The sequence below is a fragment of the Lissotriton helveticus genome, chromosome 3_1 (assembly GCF_964261635.1).
Source record: "Lissotriton helveticus chromosome 3_1, aLisHel1.1, whole genome shotgun sequence".
Lineage (NCBI taxonomy): Eukaryota > Metazoa > Chordata > Amphibia > Caudata > Salamandridae > Lissotriton > Lissotriton helveticus.
This window is the reverse complement of record NC_136061.1, coordinates 133,376,482-133,397,489: the sequence shown is the minus strand read 5'-3', so window position 1 is coordinate 133,397,489 and position 21,008 is coordinate 133,376,482. Positions and strand designations below refer to the sequence as shown.

General features: G+C 45.3%; 1 protein-coding gene across 2 annotated transcripts in view; it reads right to left on the bottom strand.

The window, feature by feature from the left end:
* LOC144822193 (S-adenosyl-L-methionine-dependent tRNA 4-demethylwyosine synthase TYW1-like) overlaps positions 1-21,008 on the bottom strand; it is a 552,654-nt gene that overhangs the window by 325,710 nt on the left and 205,936 nt on the right. Inside the window, exons 5-7 of one of the 2 annotated variants that reach the window (XM_078679401.1) lie at positions 12,257-12,451; positions 9,898-10,182; positions 798-920 (exon numbers count right to left, since the gene is read on the bottom strand). In XM_078679401.1, the coding sequence (XP_078535527.1) occupies positions 798-920; positions 9,898-10,182; positions 12,257-12,451 (603 nt within the window). The remainder of the gene's footprint in view (positions 1-797; positions 921-9,897; positions 10,183-12,256; positions 12,452-21,008) is intronic. The other variant, XM_078679402.1, reaches the window with a different exon arrangement.

Below are 21,008 nucleotides of genomic sequence, written 5' to 3'. Positions count from 1 at the left end.
CCACCGGTGCCGGAGCCGATCGCTGGGCCTCAAGGCGCGCCACGCGCCGAAGCTTGATCGTCTTCTTCGATCGAAATCTGGAACAGGCCATACAGTTGGCCTCGTCGTGGTCCGGAGACAGGCACTTGTTGCACACAGGATGGACGTCAATGTGTGGGTACTTGGATCCACACACGGGACATTTCTTGAACGGACTCCGTTCCATGCCGTCGAAGTCTTGCCGCGTCGACTAGGCCCCGATCACCGAAGAGTCAAACGACCCCCCGGATATCCGACTCCACGAGCTGGAAGATATACGGGACCGAACGCGAACAATACAGACGGTGCAAAGAAGGCCTTTTGGCCTTGAAAAAGTTCTATCACGATTCCGAACAGGAGACGTCGAAATCACATCCGAACCCAATGGCGGAAAAAAACAATCTGGGGATGGAGTCGATGCCCATGCGCACTGTAGTCCAGGGGAGGAGCCACCTATCTCGTGGTACTTCGAAGAGTCTTCCAGGACAACAATGTGCAATCATCCGGACCCAACACTAGGCGGCGATCTATGCTATAGATATGAATTTAGCAGCCCACATGCCTCGAACTTTACTTTTGCGATTCAAGCGGGATTCATTGGACCATTAAGACCTTTGTTCCCGTGAGATCTGGCTCTCTGGATAACTACATCACTACTTGATATGTGTGGAATGTGATGTGCAGTGCTATAAATACAAAATCACACTACAGAACACGAATCCCATGTACCCATATCCTTGCTACGTTATCCATTCAAAAAATAAAACCTCTGTGGGTACCTTCGCTTTTTTCATGTGGCTCATTATCTTGCCTAAGTCTTCGACATCAACAACCGAGTTAGTCCCTGCTTCATCTTCTGCGCCGGACTCCTCTTCACTGGTTGTTTCAAACTGCTCCTCCTGCTGCAAAATGACCAGAGAGAAGAATGAAGAGGGAACGCATCGCCTCAGAAGCCACATGTAATGGAGTCTAGGTATGCAAAAGGGAAATACTGAATACAGACAAACCTTAATGAACAATAAAGTACAATATTTTCATCATAAACATACTGCGGGGCGATTCTGGGAAGTTAACATAGTTGGCATAGCCAAAAGGAACAAATATCAGGCCTGGGCGGAGTTTGCGCAGTTCTGCTACATGGAACTCCGCAAAGTGACATAAAAACTCTGCGGAGTTCCACAAGAGGCGGAGTGCGGCCGAAACTCCTGTTTGCACTGATCTTCTCGACGCTCGGGTACAAATCCTACCCGAGCGGCCACTCGTGCTCGCCAACTTACCGCTTAGCGAGAGCGAGCTGAGAAAAAAGTCTGCTGTGCTACGCGGAGTGGAGTTTTCTGCACTCCGCAAAATCTGCGATCGGAGCAGAGTTCACCACCCAGGCCTAACCAATATCCACCACCACAATTAACAACTTAGACGATGAAATGATCATGTAAGCCCAAACAAAACAAAACAACAACAAAAAGACAACCATCCTGCACTACTTCCCTTTCCAGTGTGAAAAGCTACAGCAGAATGAGGTTGAAGGCAAGTTACATTTTTTTAATTGCTTTATTAATTTTGCCACATTATTGCTTCTGTGTATAACATGTTAATTCTAGTTCCTGGCATGGTATTGCAGTATCACATTATACATGGATGGAGTAGGGATGGGGTGGGTAGAGGAAGTCGCCCGATTCCCACTGTGTCCCTCCTACCACTACTGCAATGATGGCTGGCAGGGAACGGGGGTGGAGGGTAGGAGGGTGGCAGGTCAAAATATTTGAAAACAAAGCACTTACCTCCTCGCGCCGTGGCTGCCTCCGTCTCTCGCCGTCGTTGCTGTAGAGTCCGGATACACACAGGCTGAAAGCTCCCCTAAGCCAATCACATCGCTGCAACGCAGCGCTGTGATGTGATTGCCAATCTATAGCCAATCACAACGCTGCAACGCATCGTTGTGATTGGTCTAAGTGCCATGGATCGGCGCTAAGATGGGGACTGAGGGACTTGGCATGTTCCCCACCAAGCTGTGTAATGCAGGTTGGTGGGGAACATGCAAAGTGCGCATGATGGTTTGGCCGGCCCCTTTATGTGCACAGTCCACTCCTCCTCAACGAAAAATAAAATTACTGTTAGAAATGGGGGTCTCTAGTTGGCAGAGGTAGGTACCTTTGTCCAAATAAGGACCTTGCTTCTAGTCAGGGTAAGGGGGATACACTTCTAAAATAACCTCTGATCACCCTCTTGGTAGCTTGGCACGAGCAGACAGGCTTATCTCAGAGGCAGTGTGTAAAGCATTTGTGAACACGTACAGTAATACAGTGAAAACGCTACAAATGGACACCACAACAAGACCAAAAACGAAAAAAATCCACACTATAGTACCAAAATATGACTTTCAAATGGTAGAAATAGTTCAGTTCAAAGCAAAATTGCAGATGCGACACTTTTCACACAAAGTACCTTGGATGCGTCGCACACACAAACAGAAAGGGTGGCAGGGAAGGTGATGTGTTTTTTCCTTACACTCAGGGAAGGTGATGCGTTGGTTCCTTGCTCTTGGGGGAGATTATGCATTGGTTCCTTACTGCTGCACAGGGGAGGTGATGCATCCGTTCCTTACCGGAGAGGAGGTGAGGAGTCGGTTTCTTACTGCGTGGGGGGGGTAATGCGTCGGTTCCTTACTGCGTCCCCAACGATGCAACAGACTTGGCGCCTCAATGCGATGCGACGATCTGGGAACGATGCATGGGTTTGCAGCCGTACAGCATGCCTTGCGTCGGAATCGGTGAGGTGATCTTAGACTTCGGAGATCGGTGCACTCAATGTGGCGATTTCTTGAGCCGCGGGCAGACGCTGCGGCGAATTCTTCAGCGATGCATTGGAAACAGGTGTGGATGCGTCGCTCTTCTCAATGTTGCGATGTTCCAGCATTCAACTGCAAACAGCCTCCAGAGGTCCCAAACAACAGCAGGCACCACTTAGCAAGTCAGAACTCCCAGCAAGGAAGTTCAGGGGAGCTGGGGGAGAAGTCTTTGTGTCCCTGAGAGTTCATAATAAGAGGCAAGCACAGTTTCAAGCCCTTGGAGATCATCCTCAATCAGGGGACACAGCACACAGCAAAGTCCTTTTCCCTTTCCTTGGCAAAAAGTAGCCATTGCAGGCCAATCCCAGACAGCAAACATCACAGGGGCAGTATTCCTCCTCAGTTTCTCCAGCTCTTCTCCTTGGCAAAGGTTCCTCTTGACTTCCAAAAGTGATCTAAAGTTCTGGTATCTGGGCCCCAATATTTGTACAGAAAAATATTTTGTTTTCTGGTTGCAGAGAAGCCCTGTAATTTCTCAAAACCAGTTCGATCCTCTCTGGTGCAGCTTCCTGGCAGGAGTTGGAGACAGCATTATAGAAGGCAGACAATGCCCATTCAGGTAAAAGGAAATCTCCCCACCTATTCTAAATGCAGCCCAGGTCTATTCAGCCCAGCCCGGACTCCTCCAAGCTCGCTGGACTCACTGCACATCCCCAGCTCCTGTTACTCTAAAGCCAGATAGTCAATACACATCCTAGCAGAGGCATACTGGATGGCTAAGCAAGAAAATACCCACTTTCTAAAAGTGGTATTTTCAAACACTGAATGTAAAAATCACCCTCACTAAAACCTGCATTTTAACATTCGGATTTCAGGCATTTATTTTCCTACCTTGTTCCCAGGGGCAGTTCTGTTTATAAGATGTTACAAGCAAACTCCCCATTCTATCCTATGAAACAGATAGCCTTGCAATAGTGAAAAACGAGATTGGCAGTATTTCACTATCAGGACATGCCACACACATCAGTGCAAGTCCTACCTTTCACATAAACAGCACCCTGCCCACAGGGGGTAACTGTGGGCCCAATTTAGGGGTGACTAACATGTAAGAAAAGGGAAGGTTAGGGCCTGCAGTACTAGACTGCACACAGGCACTGCAATTGGCAGGCCTGAGTTACATTTACAGGGTGCTTATGTGGGTGGCACAACCAGTGCTGCAGGCCCACTAGCAGCATTTGATTTACAGGCCCTGGGCACACACATTACTAGGGACTGACTAGTAAATCAAATAAGGCAATTATGGAAACACCAATCCATAACAACAATTTACAAAGGAAGCACTTGCACTTTAGCACTGAACAGCTTTGGCAAAGTGCCCAAAGCATCTAGACCAGCAAACGAAGTCCAATACACAGAAAAAAACACAGGAGGCAAAGGCAACAATACTGGGGAAACCCACACAAATTATAAAAGGGCTAACAATAACCTAGTTATTATCATTTTATTTTTCCCTTTTCCACTGCTCTGAGAACAGCGGGGCGACGCCCCAGTAACCCCAGTGTATACAGTCTTAAAACCTGTCCCATTCAGTGTGTACAGGAATGAGTTTTTCCAGTGTTTAAATGCATCCAAGAAGCTAGGTCTCAATAGGCTTTCTGATAACAGAACGCATTTTGAGACCAAACTTATAGGATGTAATTAAATGCTGTAAAAGCTTACACCTGTAATGAATCCATGCAAAATGTGTTAATATTTCTCAGAAGACTTCCTTTTGGCATCATACATTAAGATACAAATGCAATACAAATTATGTTTTAAAAGAATATTTTGGCGGAAGATCTTCATTCTTGGCCTTATTATACCCAGAATTTAGGCTGTATCAACAATTACATATCCAAACGAATTATGAACTTTAGGGATACACTCATCTTAGTAAAGATATAAGCCTGTCATAACTTGTTTTGTCCGTTCTTTGGTCAAATCATCTCCAACTGTCCCACAGAGTTGGATAACTTTTGCTCTGATCGCCTTGTTTGCCCCTGGGTTATATTCCGCCCTGCGAATATAAACAGGAACTGTCCTGGGCCCAAGTGTTACTCAATCTATGTTGTACAGTGCCACCAACTACCGGCATCTTAGCAATGTCCAAAGTGGGAGGTTTGGGGCATAAAGTATTGTTCTTTTGCCCCCATATATATACTACTTCCAGCACCATGAGCCCACCCTCACCAGTGCCTTTTTTATACCACTCAAGAATGGGGTATCTAAATTCCAGTTTAATAGCGGACATCTGCCTAACGCCGTATGGGTCGTGGTGCGTTCGAAGTTCAGTGCCTCCCCTAGCCAACGCATCGGCCACTGGAGTCATCCATATGTAATTGTATTATTTGAGGTTGTGCAATAAGAAGAACCACCCATTTTGGCCCCCACATCCGCAATGTACAGGCAAGTGATTCCATGGCAAAGCGCAAATAAAATAGGAGATGGGGAGCATCTCTGTGTAGTACCTCTCTCTATTGGTATCAGATTTTAAATTATTGCGTCCATACGCACCCTTGTCATCAGAAGAGTGTACAATAGTATTATCCACCAGCGGAACTCCAGTCCTATCCCCAGTTAACCCAGGAAGCCCTGTAGGTATGTCCACCCCAGGAGTTGTGTTTTCACTGCAATATTGTTTGTGTGCTGCATAAACATTTTACACATTGTCTCCAAGTTAAGCCTGATTGCTTTAGTGCCAAGCTACTACAGGGTTAAGCAAAGCTACAGGGTTAAGCAAAGGTTAATTTGAGGTTTGCTTGTGCTTCACCCTGAAAACTATGGTGCTTGCTGCTAGAATGGGGTTACACCCCCCCTAACAGTAACCCAGTTTACTACAACACAACACAGTGTTTTCTTACAGCACCACTTTAATGCGTCCCACTCCACTACTTCATCCACAACTGCCGCCTCATTGTTCATAAAGTAGGCTGTCTCTACGAAAGGGTGACCATCAACGAGTTGGGATCTGCGAATGTACGTCCCAGATACTCAGTACACGGGAACTTGTAAGCCATGTTCGTGCTGCAGAACACCATGTCTACTCTGGTGTGTAATGCAGGTAGTGCGAGTAATCCCTCGTAGCAGAGTGCTGAGATCTCCAGTTGGCTACCACCTACAGATTATTATTATTTATTATTTGCGTGCTTATATAGCGCTATGAATAGACTCCCGGAGGAGTATCTCCGCGCTTATGACACCTGGAATAAGAAACTTAGAAGGAGCCACAGGGAATATAATTAATAACCAAAAAAATCCCATATGAACCAGCGGATAATTGTTTAACATGAACTAAACAAGAAAGTTTTCAGGCATTTTCTGAACTTAAGGTGATTCCTACACTGTCTTAAGGAAAGCGGGAGGGAATTCCAAAAACTATTATGAACTCATTGTTGTAAGTGTCTGGTGTTCGTGAAAGACAGAGCCCCAGTGATCAGCCGTGTCATACTGTCCCACACCAGTTCTGGGACGGAATAAAAATCCATGCACCACATCATCTGTGAAAGAGTGGAACTTAGGAGTACCGTTGACAGGCAAGAAACAGAGGTTGCCCAATGTTCGACGCATATAGTGGCACACATTTTAAGGGTTCCCCATTATGTACACCCTCCACATACCAGTTCTCTGGGTCTATCCTTGAGTGCATCACAGTGTATACAACACTTAGGGCCTCCCATATCAAAATGCCCCATGTGTATCAGAGTATGTGGTGCCATATACTTCTCCCCACCATTTCTTCTAAACTTTCATTAACTACCCACTTATCATATGCATCTCTTGGAGGCATGCAAAGTGTACATGACGCAGTTTCAGGTGTGTGTGGATCCTGTATCTTTTTTGTAAATGTACCCATGTCCCTCACATTTCATGTAAGCTCTCAGTATTCTTGTGTGGTCATTTCACGGGTAAGACTGTCAGTTGGTCTTCCCGCATGAGCCACAATGCAGATTCATGTTGTGAACTATCTTCGGCACAGTGTATGTAGTATTAGAAGCAATGCAGTGGATGGGGCAAAAGTGCATGTATATCAAACAAAGAACAAACAACTTGAACAAGTCCCAACAACCCCAAACCTCAGACCATGATGTCAGCCAGCCACAGTCACTTATTTCCCATGATGATTTGGCACACCATTGAGAATCAATCTGAATCAAGGAGGGTCCTTGACATTCCATCAGGTATTCATTCTAATAGTCCTACCAGCCAGAATGTGCTCCCGTCCCCAGTCAGGTCACAGTGTTCGGGTACTCGAGCCATCATAGCACAATGATGTACTCACAATGTGCTTGCGTTTATGAGCGTTTCAAAAGGATACCATATGTGTTATAGTCATACAAGCAGGTCAGTCTTCATCAGGGTGATATGCCCACCCACCCACCGCAGCTCTTTGGTCATGCGACTCCAGTGTTTCCAAGTGAGTCTCGGGTGTCAGTCCTCGAAGTTCCTGCTTTTCCAATCTTGGATACCACCTGCACTCTCTGTTTGCAGCTTGTTCCTTCGTGGGTTTGCCATGGAATTTCCTGTTGGAGCAACGTCTGTTCCTCTAAATTCTCTATGCTACACCTGAGTTTGCATACAACTGAAGGGTCGCCTCCCGCCCTTGTTTCTAACCATTTCCACACCGCTTTGAGAGAAAAGTGAAGATCAGAGCTTTATCCCTATTCATCACTTTCAGTTTCACTGGGTACAATAGTGCAAATTTGATGCTAAGGACTGGAGGCGATGTCGCTGTTTCACTGTATGAAAGGATTCAAACTGCCTGCCTTTGTACATTTACTGAATAATCTAGGAATGTTGTTTTTCACTGTCCATGGGCACTTAGCTCTGACGATTTGAAGCAATTTGTCCCGGTCTTCGAAGTTGAATCATCTAGCCACTACCTGTCTCGAGGGTACTCCCGGCTGGGGTGGTTTTCTAGGTGCCACGTGTGCACATTCTCCTGAATAAAGCCCGAAGTCTAGCCTCCCAACGCTGGGTCTGTTAACCAGTTCTCCAAGTATAGTACCAGGCTTGTGTCTTCTATACTCTCCTGTAGTCCCACTACACAACTGTTATTCCGTTTGGAGTAGCCCTCTGCATCATCTATCCAGGACTGCAGCATGCCCACTTATTCCTATAGCGCCTTGATCTATGTTTGCATTGCCTTCAACTTTCAGTGTTTCTAACTTGGGCTCCAGGGAGGTTTTTAAACTGCTCACCACCGTCAGGAGTTCTTTGTCAGTGTGGGGTTGTAGCATCCGCTCTACAGAGGGAGACATGAACATTGGGCCAGGTCGGCCAGTATCCGTGCGGTAGGTGCAACTCCATCCGTAAACTGGCTTCCTCTGGTTTTGTCAATATCTGTGAGAGGAGCGCTTATAGAACAAACAGTGGGAGTAGGGTCCTCTGAGAGGTCAGCAAATTACAGTAGAAGGTGTTCCGACTAGTTAATGGGTAATTCTTTTTAGGCCCTCACTGGGAGGCCCACAGGTATTGCTATCTGAACCCACAAGATGGGAGACCAGGCCCCCCAGAGCCATCGACGTTTTAGGTGCCGCTAGTGGTGGTCAGAATTTGTTGGGACTCCAGGCCTATGCTCTTCCCTTTTTAGGGGAAACACACACTTTAGTTTTGCTAACCAGCATGTACTATTTGCGTGCAGAGAAGCTCCCCCATCCTCCGAGGCCCAGGCATTGTGTAAACTTGCATGGAAGGTTATTGACTATTCCATGAGGCTTCCCCCTTCCCCAGGCTGCTCTGCGATCTGCCGAGTAGTCTCACCTGCAAATAGGGGCCACCTGCTGCATTGTATGTTGTTGCACTGCCTGCTGGAAATGCTTAGCGTCCTTAGCCAGAATGTGCGTGCTGAGTGCAGCTGGCACCCCGCCTTGCAGGTAGCTCAAGCTGATACATGTCGGCTTTCTCCGCTCCACCGTTTGTTGCCCCACAATGCCAGCAGCAACCACAGTGGGCCTCAACTCACATGTTCGCTGACCTGGGAGAGACACCCCTGCATGGGTGCGCACACCACCCCTCTTGCGGCCCATCTCTCGAGCAGGAAAGAGGGCGTGGCTGGTGCTCTGCTCAGTTCCTCGTCAGGAGCTTTCACGGTCCCTCCTGGGCTGCAAGCCATGGGCCACTCAGCACCGCCCCAAAACTTTCCTTCAGCTGCACAGTGCCCACCAATTAGGTGCCCTGGTCGGACTGTCGGTACTCCTCCCATCTCCAAGAACTTTAACATGAGGGGTAGCAGATCGATGAACTAGGATCATTACCGGCACTAGGACTGAGCTTGCATTTGTGCGACTAGTCCAGTTGCCTTCTTGCACAAGCACCCCTGGTTGAGTTAGCTGGTTTCCAACCAATCATTGACAGGATCTCAATAAAGTTATTCAAAACCACAATGCAAAAATAAAAAAACAGTATCTTAAAGAGACAGAATGCAATGTTGTGTGATGTAGGCCTTTGATCATTCATTCAAATATCCCTTTCTGTTGTGAAAATATTGGACTCCACACCTGAGGGGTATAGAGGAGCCAGGATTGCTGCCATCTAGTACCTCTAACATTCAATCTTTGGAAGTCATCAATTCATGCCCGTGTTTACAACCTCGCCAATAGCTCAGCACACAAGTCTTTGCTGTTTAAGATAGAAAACTGGAACACAGTAACAGGTTACACCCAAGATGTAAAAACACATACTGAAAAAAAGTATTTTGTTGCAACCATTAATTATAGTAATGTATGTTTACCATGGCTGCATTGTCAGTATGAATGTTAAACTCTCTTGATCACACTTTATATACAATTAAAACTACACTTTAATCTCGTAGGAGCTGTACTTCTTACCCCTCCCTCCCCACTCCTCCACTGTCATTAAGTATGTAACCCTACATATGCATCCGATATTGTCATTTATACAAAACAAATAGGGTCTATTACTAAGAGGTTTTCCAAGTGCTTGTCAAGTCAAAAGGCAGTGCAGTTATACAATTAATTCAGCACGACTTACGAGGCATATACAGTCCCTCCCTGAGCCCCAAGTTTTGGACTCCCTAATCTTGCCATCCGTACCTCTGTAGATCCGCTGTCAGACTCCTGTCCTTGATGGTCATCATGAGATGTTTCTGTATGAATCTTTTTGGATTTGCATTCGCCTTTTTTACACTTGCCACCACAGGTCTTCTTCTCTCCCTTCATAAGTGCCTTCAATCTAACCAGGAATTCCGTCTTCCAGGAATGGAAATCTGCCTCGATGTTGCCATGCTTGCTTTTCACGACATTACAGTCGCCTTCGGACCGTGTCATAATGCGGCTCGCGCTGAGCATCCACAGCCACTTGTCAATGTTTTTTCCAACCTAAAGCATAGTACAAATGATATGATTAGAATGCTTAGAAGCCAACACTTAAAGACATTAGAAAACACATAAGTGCTCGAGTATGTCACAATCCGCTGAGATAGCATTGGGCTGAATTTCTCATCTTGGTTAAATCAGGGATTAGGAGCTTGAAAAGCTTAACAAGTTTCAACCAGACCACATTTGCTCATTCATTAACGAGTAAAGACTTGCACCCAAAGCCAGCACGTAAAAGGGCGAGTCACAGCAGAACATTACATCTTAGCCTACAAGCAGCAGTAAGACATTTTAAATGATTCTTAGCTTATAGATACAGGTTCTCCATTTACCTTCTAAAGGCGATTCCTTATCTCAACCAGATATGTGTATTAGACCATCATAAATTCAACTAAAGAAACTAAGTTACAGAAACAGAATGGGTCGATTCTAAGAAGTTTAATAATTTAGGTCAGAGAAAGTAACTTACCAGTGTTCAGTGTGCATCATTAATACGTTTTCAGTCATTAGCCTTTAATTTAATTAAAACAAACTTTCCAATTACCAGCATCCAATAGGACAGATTATTCATAGCAGAGCTTTCAACTTCTAAAGGTGCAGGAGAAGCCCCTCGTCCATTGTATGATTCATCAGAAATAAGTTCTTAAAGGATATAAAAATGATGCATCTTAATATGGAGCTCAACAGGATCCCTCAGAAGTTGATTAAACTAAAAATGTGCCTGAATTTAGTCCTGCTAACAGGAATTTGGCATTGCAGTGGTACAGGTGGTAAATTTCTGATTTAGTGACACCCATAGTGAAAACCACAGCATAAGCAGGAGTTGAAACATATACGAAGGAGGTTCCCGTCTCTTCTGCTCCCTGTACATTGTAGGAGCACCAGTGTAACCTGTACCTTCCCACCAGTGCTCCCTAAGGGGATGTCTTGATTGGTGATCACAATAGGACCATACATGCTACCAAGAAAGCTCCTGCCCCAATTTGTTCCAGTCCCATTGTAAGACAGACACACACATTCCAGATTTCTAGAAAAGAATATTCCGCTAGCGCCAAGCCAAAGACCCGCCCTGCACCTGGGACACTCATGCTTGGGTTCCCCTCACAGAGAGAAGAATTTTAAGTTGTCAAAGAATAGATTGCACAGATCAAGGGATGGGTGGAGTGCAGAAAAGAAAAGCACTAATATTATGGACAATCTTTGCACCAACGTGAGCCTTAAAGAACGAGACCGTCAAGCACGCATTTAATACAGGAAGACTAATTTTGAAGGGATGAAGTGCTGCAACCAGGACAAATCCACAGAGCAATGAGGAATCCATGTTCTCAATAATTAGCAAACACTTTAGCTTAGTGCAGAAAAATGGTAAACCTAAAGTCCTCTACATGGCGCACTCAAAAGCAGTCCCTACTAAATATGGCTACACTGAAAACTCCTAGGTAAATTAATGTCAATAAACAAATCAAACTTAGGCAAAAGGGGCTTTGGAGGAAGTGAATACGTATCCCCTCTTCGACAACCAAACACTCGCCTCTTTATAGCAACAAGAAAATAGTTTAAGGAGACAAATGAATGTACTTGACACTTTCTTTGGAAAGTGTTTTCAGAACCCGGTTGAAAAAAATCAAGTTTCAAGAGACTTCATTTAAAATTATTTAGCATATTTAATTAATATTAATCTGCATGTATTTACTACTCCTTACTAGCCCTTAACAGTGGCTATGCCTACACAGATTTTCTCCAGGTTGCTTTCATGTAATCTATGCCTGGTTTTTCCTCTGGCTGCGCAAGTCCCATCTTAAACCTCCATGCCTCATGATGCGAGTCTGGAATACAACGTGGCTGTGGTGGAAGCAGGCCATTCCATGTGTCACTTCTGCAACATGACAACCTTTCACTGTACTCCCCTCGGAAACTCCCCCTGGAAGGAACCATTACCTGCATGCTGGTACCAAACTGGACTTTCTTTGCGAGATGCAACATAATGTGACAAAATGAGGAGTCAAAAACTGACCGGGGGAGGCAGCGTTTACCAAGACAGAAATGGGGTAAATGTATAAATGTTAATAAAGCTCACCGTATTGTAGTGGTCAGCGTAGAGAGAGTTGCCCAGGCCAAACACAGCATACCTCATGCCTTTCAGATAGGTTTTACCAAACCGGAAGTCATTGGATGCCTCTTGTAACCATTTGCAGAACCACTGGGCATTCTCGGTTGGCTGTCCATCGGTGTAAGTGGCAACCAGAAAAACGCACACATTCTTACTAAAAGCCTGGCAAAGAGAAGAAAAGATAAATGGGGACACCACACTAATGGCACCACAATCTGGAAGAACAATAATGCAATTGAAAATGTAAATTACTACAAAGAAAATGTAATGAGAACTTGTATACTTAAAGTAATACTTGGTAATCGCATTAAGGAATCAGTGCATCATAGTGTTAGGTTCAAAATACACAGAAAAGCTAGTTTAATTGAGTTCTACAGACGTGCATTGCCAAAGTGAAGGTGAAGTGAATATTCATTTTAAGGTCTAACTTGATAGCACAGTAGTCTTCATTCCTATTGTTGCCAAAGTCTACAAATGTACATAGATTTGGGTTTGGCTCCACTCAAAGGAGCCACCCTTCCTTGCCTCATGCTATTGGGGGTTTGTGTATCCTATCTTGTATGGAGTGCTTGCATTACAATGTACAAAGGACTATTTTAAATTTTCAAAAAGTCAACACCCATTAAATTCTTTAACTTTGCTTTACATAAAACATTTGTGTTTAAAATAACTGTGGCATTGTGCTATAATCACTTGTTTGGAATGCTAGAAAATATAATTCAATGAATAATTTGCATGTTGCCAGGTTGCATCTAACTGTTTATTGGATATCAGTTCTGTACAGTCTTGTAAATATATGCCCTTTACTTTGACACAGTTTGAGCTCTCTTAACTCCTATATAAACACGAGCACTTTTTCTTACACGTTCCCTAGAACGTTCCCTACCTTCTTGACCCTCTGATTGTTCCTTTAAATGACTAAATAAATATATTGTAATAATACTTAGTAGTTTTTCTGCACATCTGTTTGTTTTAATTATTTTCACGATTTACAGATGTTTGTGAGCTGATTAATGTAAGCTCAAATAAATTGATAATTCTGTTAATCTAACTATTCCTTGAATAATTGGTCCAGGGCCATTGTATCTTCATAATACCCGTTATCCAGGTCCAGGGACCATTTGGGAATACCCCATTGTTTATAATGGCTGCCTCATGGTGAAAGTCTGCACTTGCCCGCAGTGTTCTCAATTAATTTTTGACTTTCTGATCTCCAAGTAACAAGACTATCCGATCTGCTCCTTCGTTCGTCAGAAGCCCCCAGTGGGCTTCGTAAGGTCATTTCTCTGCCGGCCCTACACAGCTGATATTGCCATGATTGATCTCACAGTATATTTGCCACTTTCCACAAATGAGAGAACACTTTTGCTTAAAAGCCCTCCCCCTTTTTAGGTCTCGCCTAGGCAACGCTTGATATGTGATAAAAGTGCTGCACAAAAGTGACATTCGTGATATATACATAACACAGGGAGATGTTTTATCTTTCAAGTCCAAGTCACTTTTGTACAGCACTTTATCATATCACTATCAGTCACAAAGAGTACACCGTAGTAAGTGTGTTTTTTCGCCGTATGTGTTTAATATCATAGACAGCCATTTCATTTATTTGCATATGTATGAACATAAAGTAAAGAAATTAATTTCTTATTTAAACAAGTTGTTGTTCTTGGTGTGATATATGGATGTATGATTCGTACATACTTCTTCCCTTTATGTATTGAATACTTTGTGCAAATTAGTTGAACCACCCGACAGAACCAATTTTTCTTTAGAGAAATAAAGGGCAAAGCAGTGAAAAGGAGGATGGGTAAAAGGCACTGGCCCACCAGACCCAGTTTTCAGGCAGATGTCCGCTTGAAATATGCGGCGACTCGCAGTGAAGAGAGCCAATGACTCAAGTGGGCTAATCTGTTGCTCCATGCTGTAGAGGGTGGATGCAGAATGAGAATGGCACTACAAAAGACCACTGGATGAGGAGTGCTGGCTAAAAGTCCATATCATTTTATAAATAAAATCGTTTGGTGCAGTGTGCTTTAATTCACCCAGAAGATTGCTTTGACCTCGGCTTAGACCTTCTATGAAGAAACAAAGAACTACTGGAAGCGCATGTGCTCAAGGAGTATAATGGTAAAGATGCCATCACTGGACTGGGAACGCAAAGATAGTGAATGTTTCACATGTGCAGACATTACCATAAGGATTATCATAAGATTTCTGAAGGGGGGAAGACAAGAAAGGTATCATTGTTAACAAACACAAAAACAATCTTTTAGAGGCAAAGCAGGATATAGTCTTATACAGTGGACGAAAATGACTTTTTGCATGATCAAGCCATATTTGTTTTTATTTTTTTAACTAATGCTGTTGTGTTTTTCGACTCTATAAACTGACACCCTGCTATCCAAGTCCCCCAACATGTGCTCTGACTAATAACTTGGTTAATTGGTTAAAGCACTTAAATGGCACACATTTAACTTACCTACAAGTGCCTAGTTCATGGTACCCAGTGTAAAATGAGCCTGTCCCTCAAATGTCACTATTAGACTGCAGAAACTACTGTGCCACCACTAAAGTGAAAATGTAAAGCAGGCCTTCAGGCCTAACCCTGCTGCCTGAGCGTGCAGTTTTAAAACTGCAAATTTGATTTAGCAAACTCAACTTTTGCCAGAAACCTGCTTTTCGAATACTTAAAAAGCCCTCCGTAGGTAGGCCTACAAGTCCCGGTGTATGGTATTTAAAAAGGCCATGCATACTAAGGTTTTATGTGTTCTGGAAACGAAAACTCTCCAAAGTCGTTTCTCACTGTGGCAAGGCAGGCTCACCTGTAGAAAACACTGGGTTGCATTATAACACCTTATAACGCATAGCTGCAATTTGGAAATCGCTCGACCCATGATTCAAGGACTCAAATTAATAGTAAATTTAAAATCCGATCTAATTGTCCCCAGATTTAACGGAATTCAGTGGACCTGCAAACTAAGTATGGTCTGAGAGGGCAGGGGGGAGCTTTCCCCGGATATCTCTCAGCTGAACAGCAAGCAGGTAAGTGTTAAATAAACTAATGTTTGAAATATGCCGGTGTTCCCCTCAAGCCTTATATCTGCATGGTGCACCCCCGGGGCTCTTGCCACCCCAGAACAGACAGTATCCGGTTTAAGCAAAGACATCTAGAGTAATGTCCCGAGAACTTCACCAACCAGGACAGTCGCACCCTTCGGGTGCAAATACAAAAGGCGGGGGGCACAAGCTTTTGCAGCAATGACTCACGACATGGCCTCACCAGCCCCGCTATAATGCAGAGCAGAGTACGCCATGATCTCTACAGGAAGTCTGAGGGGAAAAGGAGTGGGGCAGGGTCAATGAGCCAACTCAACAGCGTCTCCCAGGAGGAGCCAACCTGAATTTCAACAGTAGAGAAAGAAAGGCACTGTAATAAAGGACATTCCTCAATGTTTTGGACTGAGCAGAACTATTTAAGATTCGGATTATCTGCACTGGTTACCCAATGGGTCTGCAGATAAAGGGATGTCCATGTGAACACAAATGAGTGGGAGCATCCCAGACTGGCAGGGACGCGTGCAGTTCCGCCTTCAACATATCTACAGACAACACTGAAGGTCTACTCTCCTTATTCTTGGAAGGAAAACCCTCAAGAATTGCATACAGGGATCAATGGCCAGCAGATACTTTCTACTGTCCCCTTCCAAAGCTTGTGCAAAAGAATCAAGCAGGAGGAAGACAATCTATAAACCTCGGTCTAATTTGTTGTGCAAAACACCTACAGACTTTGGGACATGCAAGGGAGACTTCTGCAGTTCAGACATCAAATTCTGCAGACAGGTGTAGACAGAGTATTTCCGTAGATTTTCTCACCGTCAAATAAAGATCTATACTGAAGGGACACAAAAAAACAGTAAGCTGCCACCAAAGTAAACATACGCAGGGATATGTTGCTTGTACAACACAACCAGTGATGCACATGTAGATTACAACATGCTTCAAAACACGGTTGTATTTATTTCCAATTAAAAGTTACAAAGCATTATGCTACAAGAAAAAACACAAGCTTTAGTAAATGCATTAGGTTTCGCATATGTGATTAATGCATTATTTTATGTTGCAAGTTGAAGCTTGGTGAATAGTTGAGCAATATACGTTACTGAAAGTCTGTTGAAGAGTTATGACCTGTTTTTTATAATAAACGCAATATATCTGTTTACAAGAAAGAAATGAAACAAAATATAGAATCTACATTAATGTCAGGGTCAACAGTCCATATTAAAAAGTTTACTGCCTATATAGTTTATCAGAGAAATGTTCTGCTACAGGCTGACACGTTTGGCCAGAGAGAGAAGACCATTAAACGCGTAGATAAAACACTTTATGTCCTATAAATGTTCGTCAGTCTGCAATGTGAATTCCCTTTCGTGGAATAATAAAAGGTGAGCAGCCCGGCAGCTAAGATGCATGCCACAAATATCCTACACATAAGCATAGGAAAAGCCATTTGGTGTAGTACCGAAGGATTTCGGGATACTAAAATATATATATTTTTTTAAACACAAAAAAAAGTCGACCAGGTGTCTGAAAATCAATAACTACTTTGGCCCTAATACAATTCAGTTCGGCAGAGGGCCTTTAGGCGAATATGCTGCATTGGCCACTGGCAGAGTCAATATAACAATCTGCTGAAGCCTTACAAGACGAAAGATCGGATGTGTCAAGGCAGACATTGAAAAATGAAACAGAAACTGGTATTTTAATGTCCGTGCAAATTATCAATGATGAACAGAAACTCATCTCTTCTTTCTATTCACACATACATCATGCAGAGCCAAGTCTCGCTTTCGTAATCTGATTTCACATGGGCTACGCTGGCAAAATGTAATTTAAAGGTGCGAGAGTCCGAGCTGCCACAGCGCAGCCAACAAGATGTTTACATTATAAAAAGGCTGAAGTTGGAGCACAAAGAACCCTGAAAATCCTACGTCACCGTAGAGAGAAATCAAAATATAAACAACGTTGGAGCCTCTGTAGTGTGCTTAGAGATTTAATATATCTCCTGCAAAGCACATTGTTTAACTTGCAGATGACAGATTTGTATTTTATGTAAATGGATACATGGTTTACTGCTTTAACCCCTCCGCTGCGCTGAACGTTCCGCTCTGGTGCGGAACGTTCTATTGCGCGGGCGGGGCCGCGACGTTCAGCGGACGTGCGCAGCACTACCGAGGTAGTGCACGCGACATCCGCTGAACGTGAGCCGCACTTAACGGGTTAAAGACAGAGATCCCTTTGTTACTTGCAATTAATACATTGTGATCCTTCAAAACCAGCACAGTGAGGAATGAAAGCCAACCACCATTTAGAAAAAGCCAGATAGTGAACAGAAATACAGCACAGTGGTGTCACAGCTCACACCCCACAGCACTCTACCAACCCTTTCTCTTCTGCCTATCCCGCCAGCGCTCTGTAGTGACTGCAAGTTGGCGCTTTATAAAAATCACTGAAATAAATATGACTTGACATGAATAAGGTGAGCACACTACGACTCCGGTGGGTGCGCAATGCCTGTTGGGTATGAGAGAGGTGCCCTTGATGTGAACCGCACCATTATGTAAATTATAACAATTCATAGGTAGCAAGCAGTGTTTTAGAGCTATCACACATACGAATAAATAGTAAAAGTAATAGGAAGCAGCATGAAGAGTAATACAGAGGAAGCGCCTAAATGCACTCTTCAAAGCAATTTAGAAGTAGCACTCACATACAAAATAAAATTGTAGGGAGCAGTGTAAAAAGATGCTAAGTAGAGTTCACAAGTGGCACCTTATGCAAATGGAGCATTGCCCTGATTGGCAACGAAGTGATGTAATAACATGCCTGATGCACCTGGGCCTGCAGGGGGCTCAGGGCAGCTGCGGGCAGGGGGTGGGGGGGAGGGGTATTCGGTCTGCAGAGGGGCCCTATATCGGCTGGGGGGTGTCGGAGCACAGAACTACTGGAGAACTGCAGCTGCACGTTGGCTTGGGTTACAGGGGAGATCAGCAGAGGGACACAGAAAAGGCCAGAGGTACCAGAGTTGCTCGGTCCGAGAAGGGCGGAGGCTGGAAAGGGGGGGGGGGGCAACAAACTGTCACAACAGTTGGCAGCAGTCACTCTGCTGTTCAGGAGTCAGGGCGGGGGAGAGTGCTCCACCGTACACTGACCCATTGTGCTCCTTTGCAGACAGGAGGTCAGGGAGAGGCTCAGTCTCCTCCATTCCAGCATCTGTGGCTAGGAGCATGCCCACTTCAGACCTCTCCAACTGAGGCTTAAGGCGGTTCACATGCAGGACCCGCAAAGGGTTCCTTGGAGACTGCAAGTCCACCAAGTAGGTGACATTACTCTTGTGCACCACCTCAAAGGTTTCGGTCCACTTATCCTGGAGCGCACAAGGCTCCACTGGGGGCATGATACACACTTTCTGTCCAGGCTGAAACACTATCAGAGTGGCATTCTGATCATACCAACATTTCATCTCCTCCTGGCTGGCTTCCAGATTCGCCTGAGCGAGTGGTCTGAAGCGCTTAGTCTGGTTTCTGAAGGCCAGCATGTAGCAATATACATCCTGGGGAGGTTTACTGGGAGCTTTCTCCCAGCCTTCTTACACCAGTCTTAGAGGTCTTCTTACAGGATTCCCATACAGGAACTTTAAGGTACCGAACCGTAAGGACTTCTGCGGTTCCTCTCTGTAAGCAAACAAAAGGCATGGCAAGAGGTCGTCCCACTTACGCATCATGGGTTCACCAAGACCAAAAATCATCAAGACCTTCAGGGTTGAATCTCTCAACCAGCCCATTACCTTGGGGGTGGTAAGGAGTGGTGAACTTGTAGGTAACACAACACTCCTGCCAAAGGGACTTCATATACTTAGATATGCAGTTGGTACCACGGTTGGACACCGCCTCTCTGGGGAACCAGAAAATCCCCATCAATGCACGACCCACCACGTGGGCAGTCACCGTCCGGAGAGGGCTGGCTTCTGGGTGGCATGGTCCAACAAGACCTGGATGAACCAGTTGCTCATGGCGGTCTTGGGATCCAGAGGCCACACAATGTCAATGCCCACCCTCTCAAAGGGGGTGCTGACCACAGGGAAAAGGTTGGAGAGGACCTTTACATTTCCTCCTACTCTTACCACTTGCCTGGCAAGTCTGGCAAAACCTACAAGGAGTATCAGAACTCTTACGCATTTGGGTCCAGTCCAATCTAAGTGGGTGACAAGCCCTTCAAAGGTCTGGTCTTGCTCCTAATGTACTGCCAAAGGCACATCATGAGCCAGACCCAGTAAGAAGGCTCTGAAGTGCTGGGATACCACCAGCACATGGGCTGACCCAAGCGCAGCAACTTTAGGCTTGCTATACAGGAGACCATTCTCTCAGTAAATCCACTGTGATCCAGACTTGTCACCTGCTGCCTGGTTTGCAGCCTGTTGCCACAAACCAACAAGAGAAGGGCACTTCTGCTGCTCCAGGCAGAATTCCTCCCTGGAAGGGCCTCCTACCAGCTGCCAATGGGTCAGCTCAGGCAGCCCCCCCAGTTCAGCCACTTGTTCCCCTGTAGGCTCCAGGGCAACCCCTGAAGTTTTGCCTCCTCCTGGAATGTGAGAACTTTGGGGCCGGTTTCCCACGCCCCCTACCTCTTCTCTTTCTGGCAGGCAACTGGGCCACTTTTTTCAGGCTCCAGGTCCTCTTGAAGGCCCTTACCGGCTACCATAGACCGAGTGGTCTCACACAGCCACTCAGGGAGACCCAACATCTCTAAATGAAACCTCCACTCCACCTTCGCCCAAGGGGAGCTCTACAAATCATTGCCTAGAAGACAGTCAACAGGCAAGGCTGGCCTCACAGCTACTTTCAAGGTACCCTCCACCCCCTCAACCCCTACACCAGCCGACAATTGACAGCTGTCACACTGGCTCCGGTGCTCAGAGCCTCCACACTATGGCCATTTATGGTCATCCACTGCCTGTTTTTTTTGTGTTATCAGGCAGATGAGCTCTTCTCACGGTCTCCTAAAGAGACTAGGGCCATCTCTACGGAACCCCACCCTCTGGGGCACCAGAGTCCTTCCACCAAGGCTACACTAGCCATTTCCGGGGCAGCGCACCAGTGGGGGCGGTGGTAACCTTCTTGGGACACCTAGGATCCCCATGGTGGTGGCCCACCTGACCACAACTAAAACATGCCTTGGAACCCGTAAGAACAGGCTTACCTGTCTGGGAACACTTACCTTGGTTCCCTTGGGGATTACTGTGGGGCCCTTTTTGGAACTCCTTCCGTTTACCTTTGGCCCCCCCTCTCTTCTGTTGGGAACCCTGCCCACCTTTGGCAGAATCTCCCACACAACCCTTTTGGACCCTGGTGCTGACCCAGCGGTCCGCCTCCACAGCAAGCTTCCTGGGGTCAGTTAGCTTAGTGTCAATCAGGTGCTGGCGTAGCTCTGGAAAACAATTATATGACAAGTGCTCCCATGCAACCAAATCATAGAACCCCTGCAAATCATTCACCTTGCTACCCTTCACCCAACCATCCAGTGCTCTACAAAAATAGGAAACAGGCTCCACCTAAGTACTTAACTCCAGCATCTTGCAGTTTCTAAATTTCTGCCTAAACAGCTCTGGGGTCAACCTATACCTGGCTATCAAGGCTTTCTTAATTGGGGCATAGAACTTCTG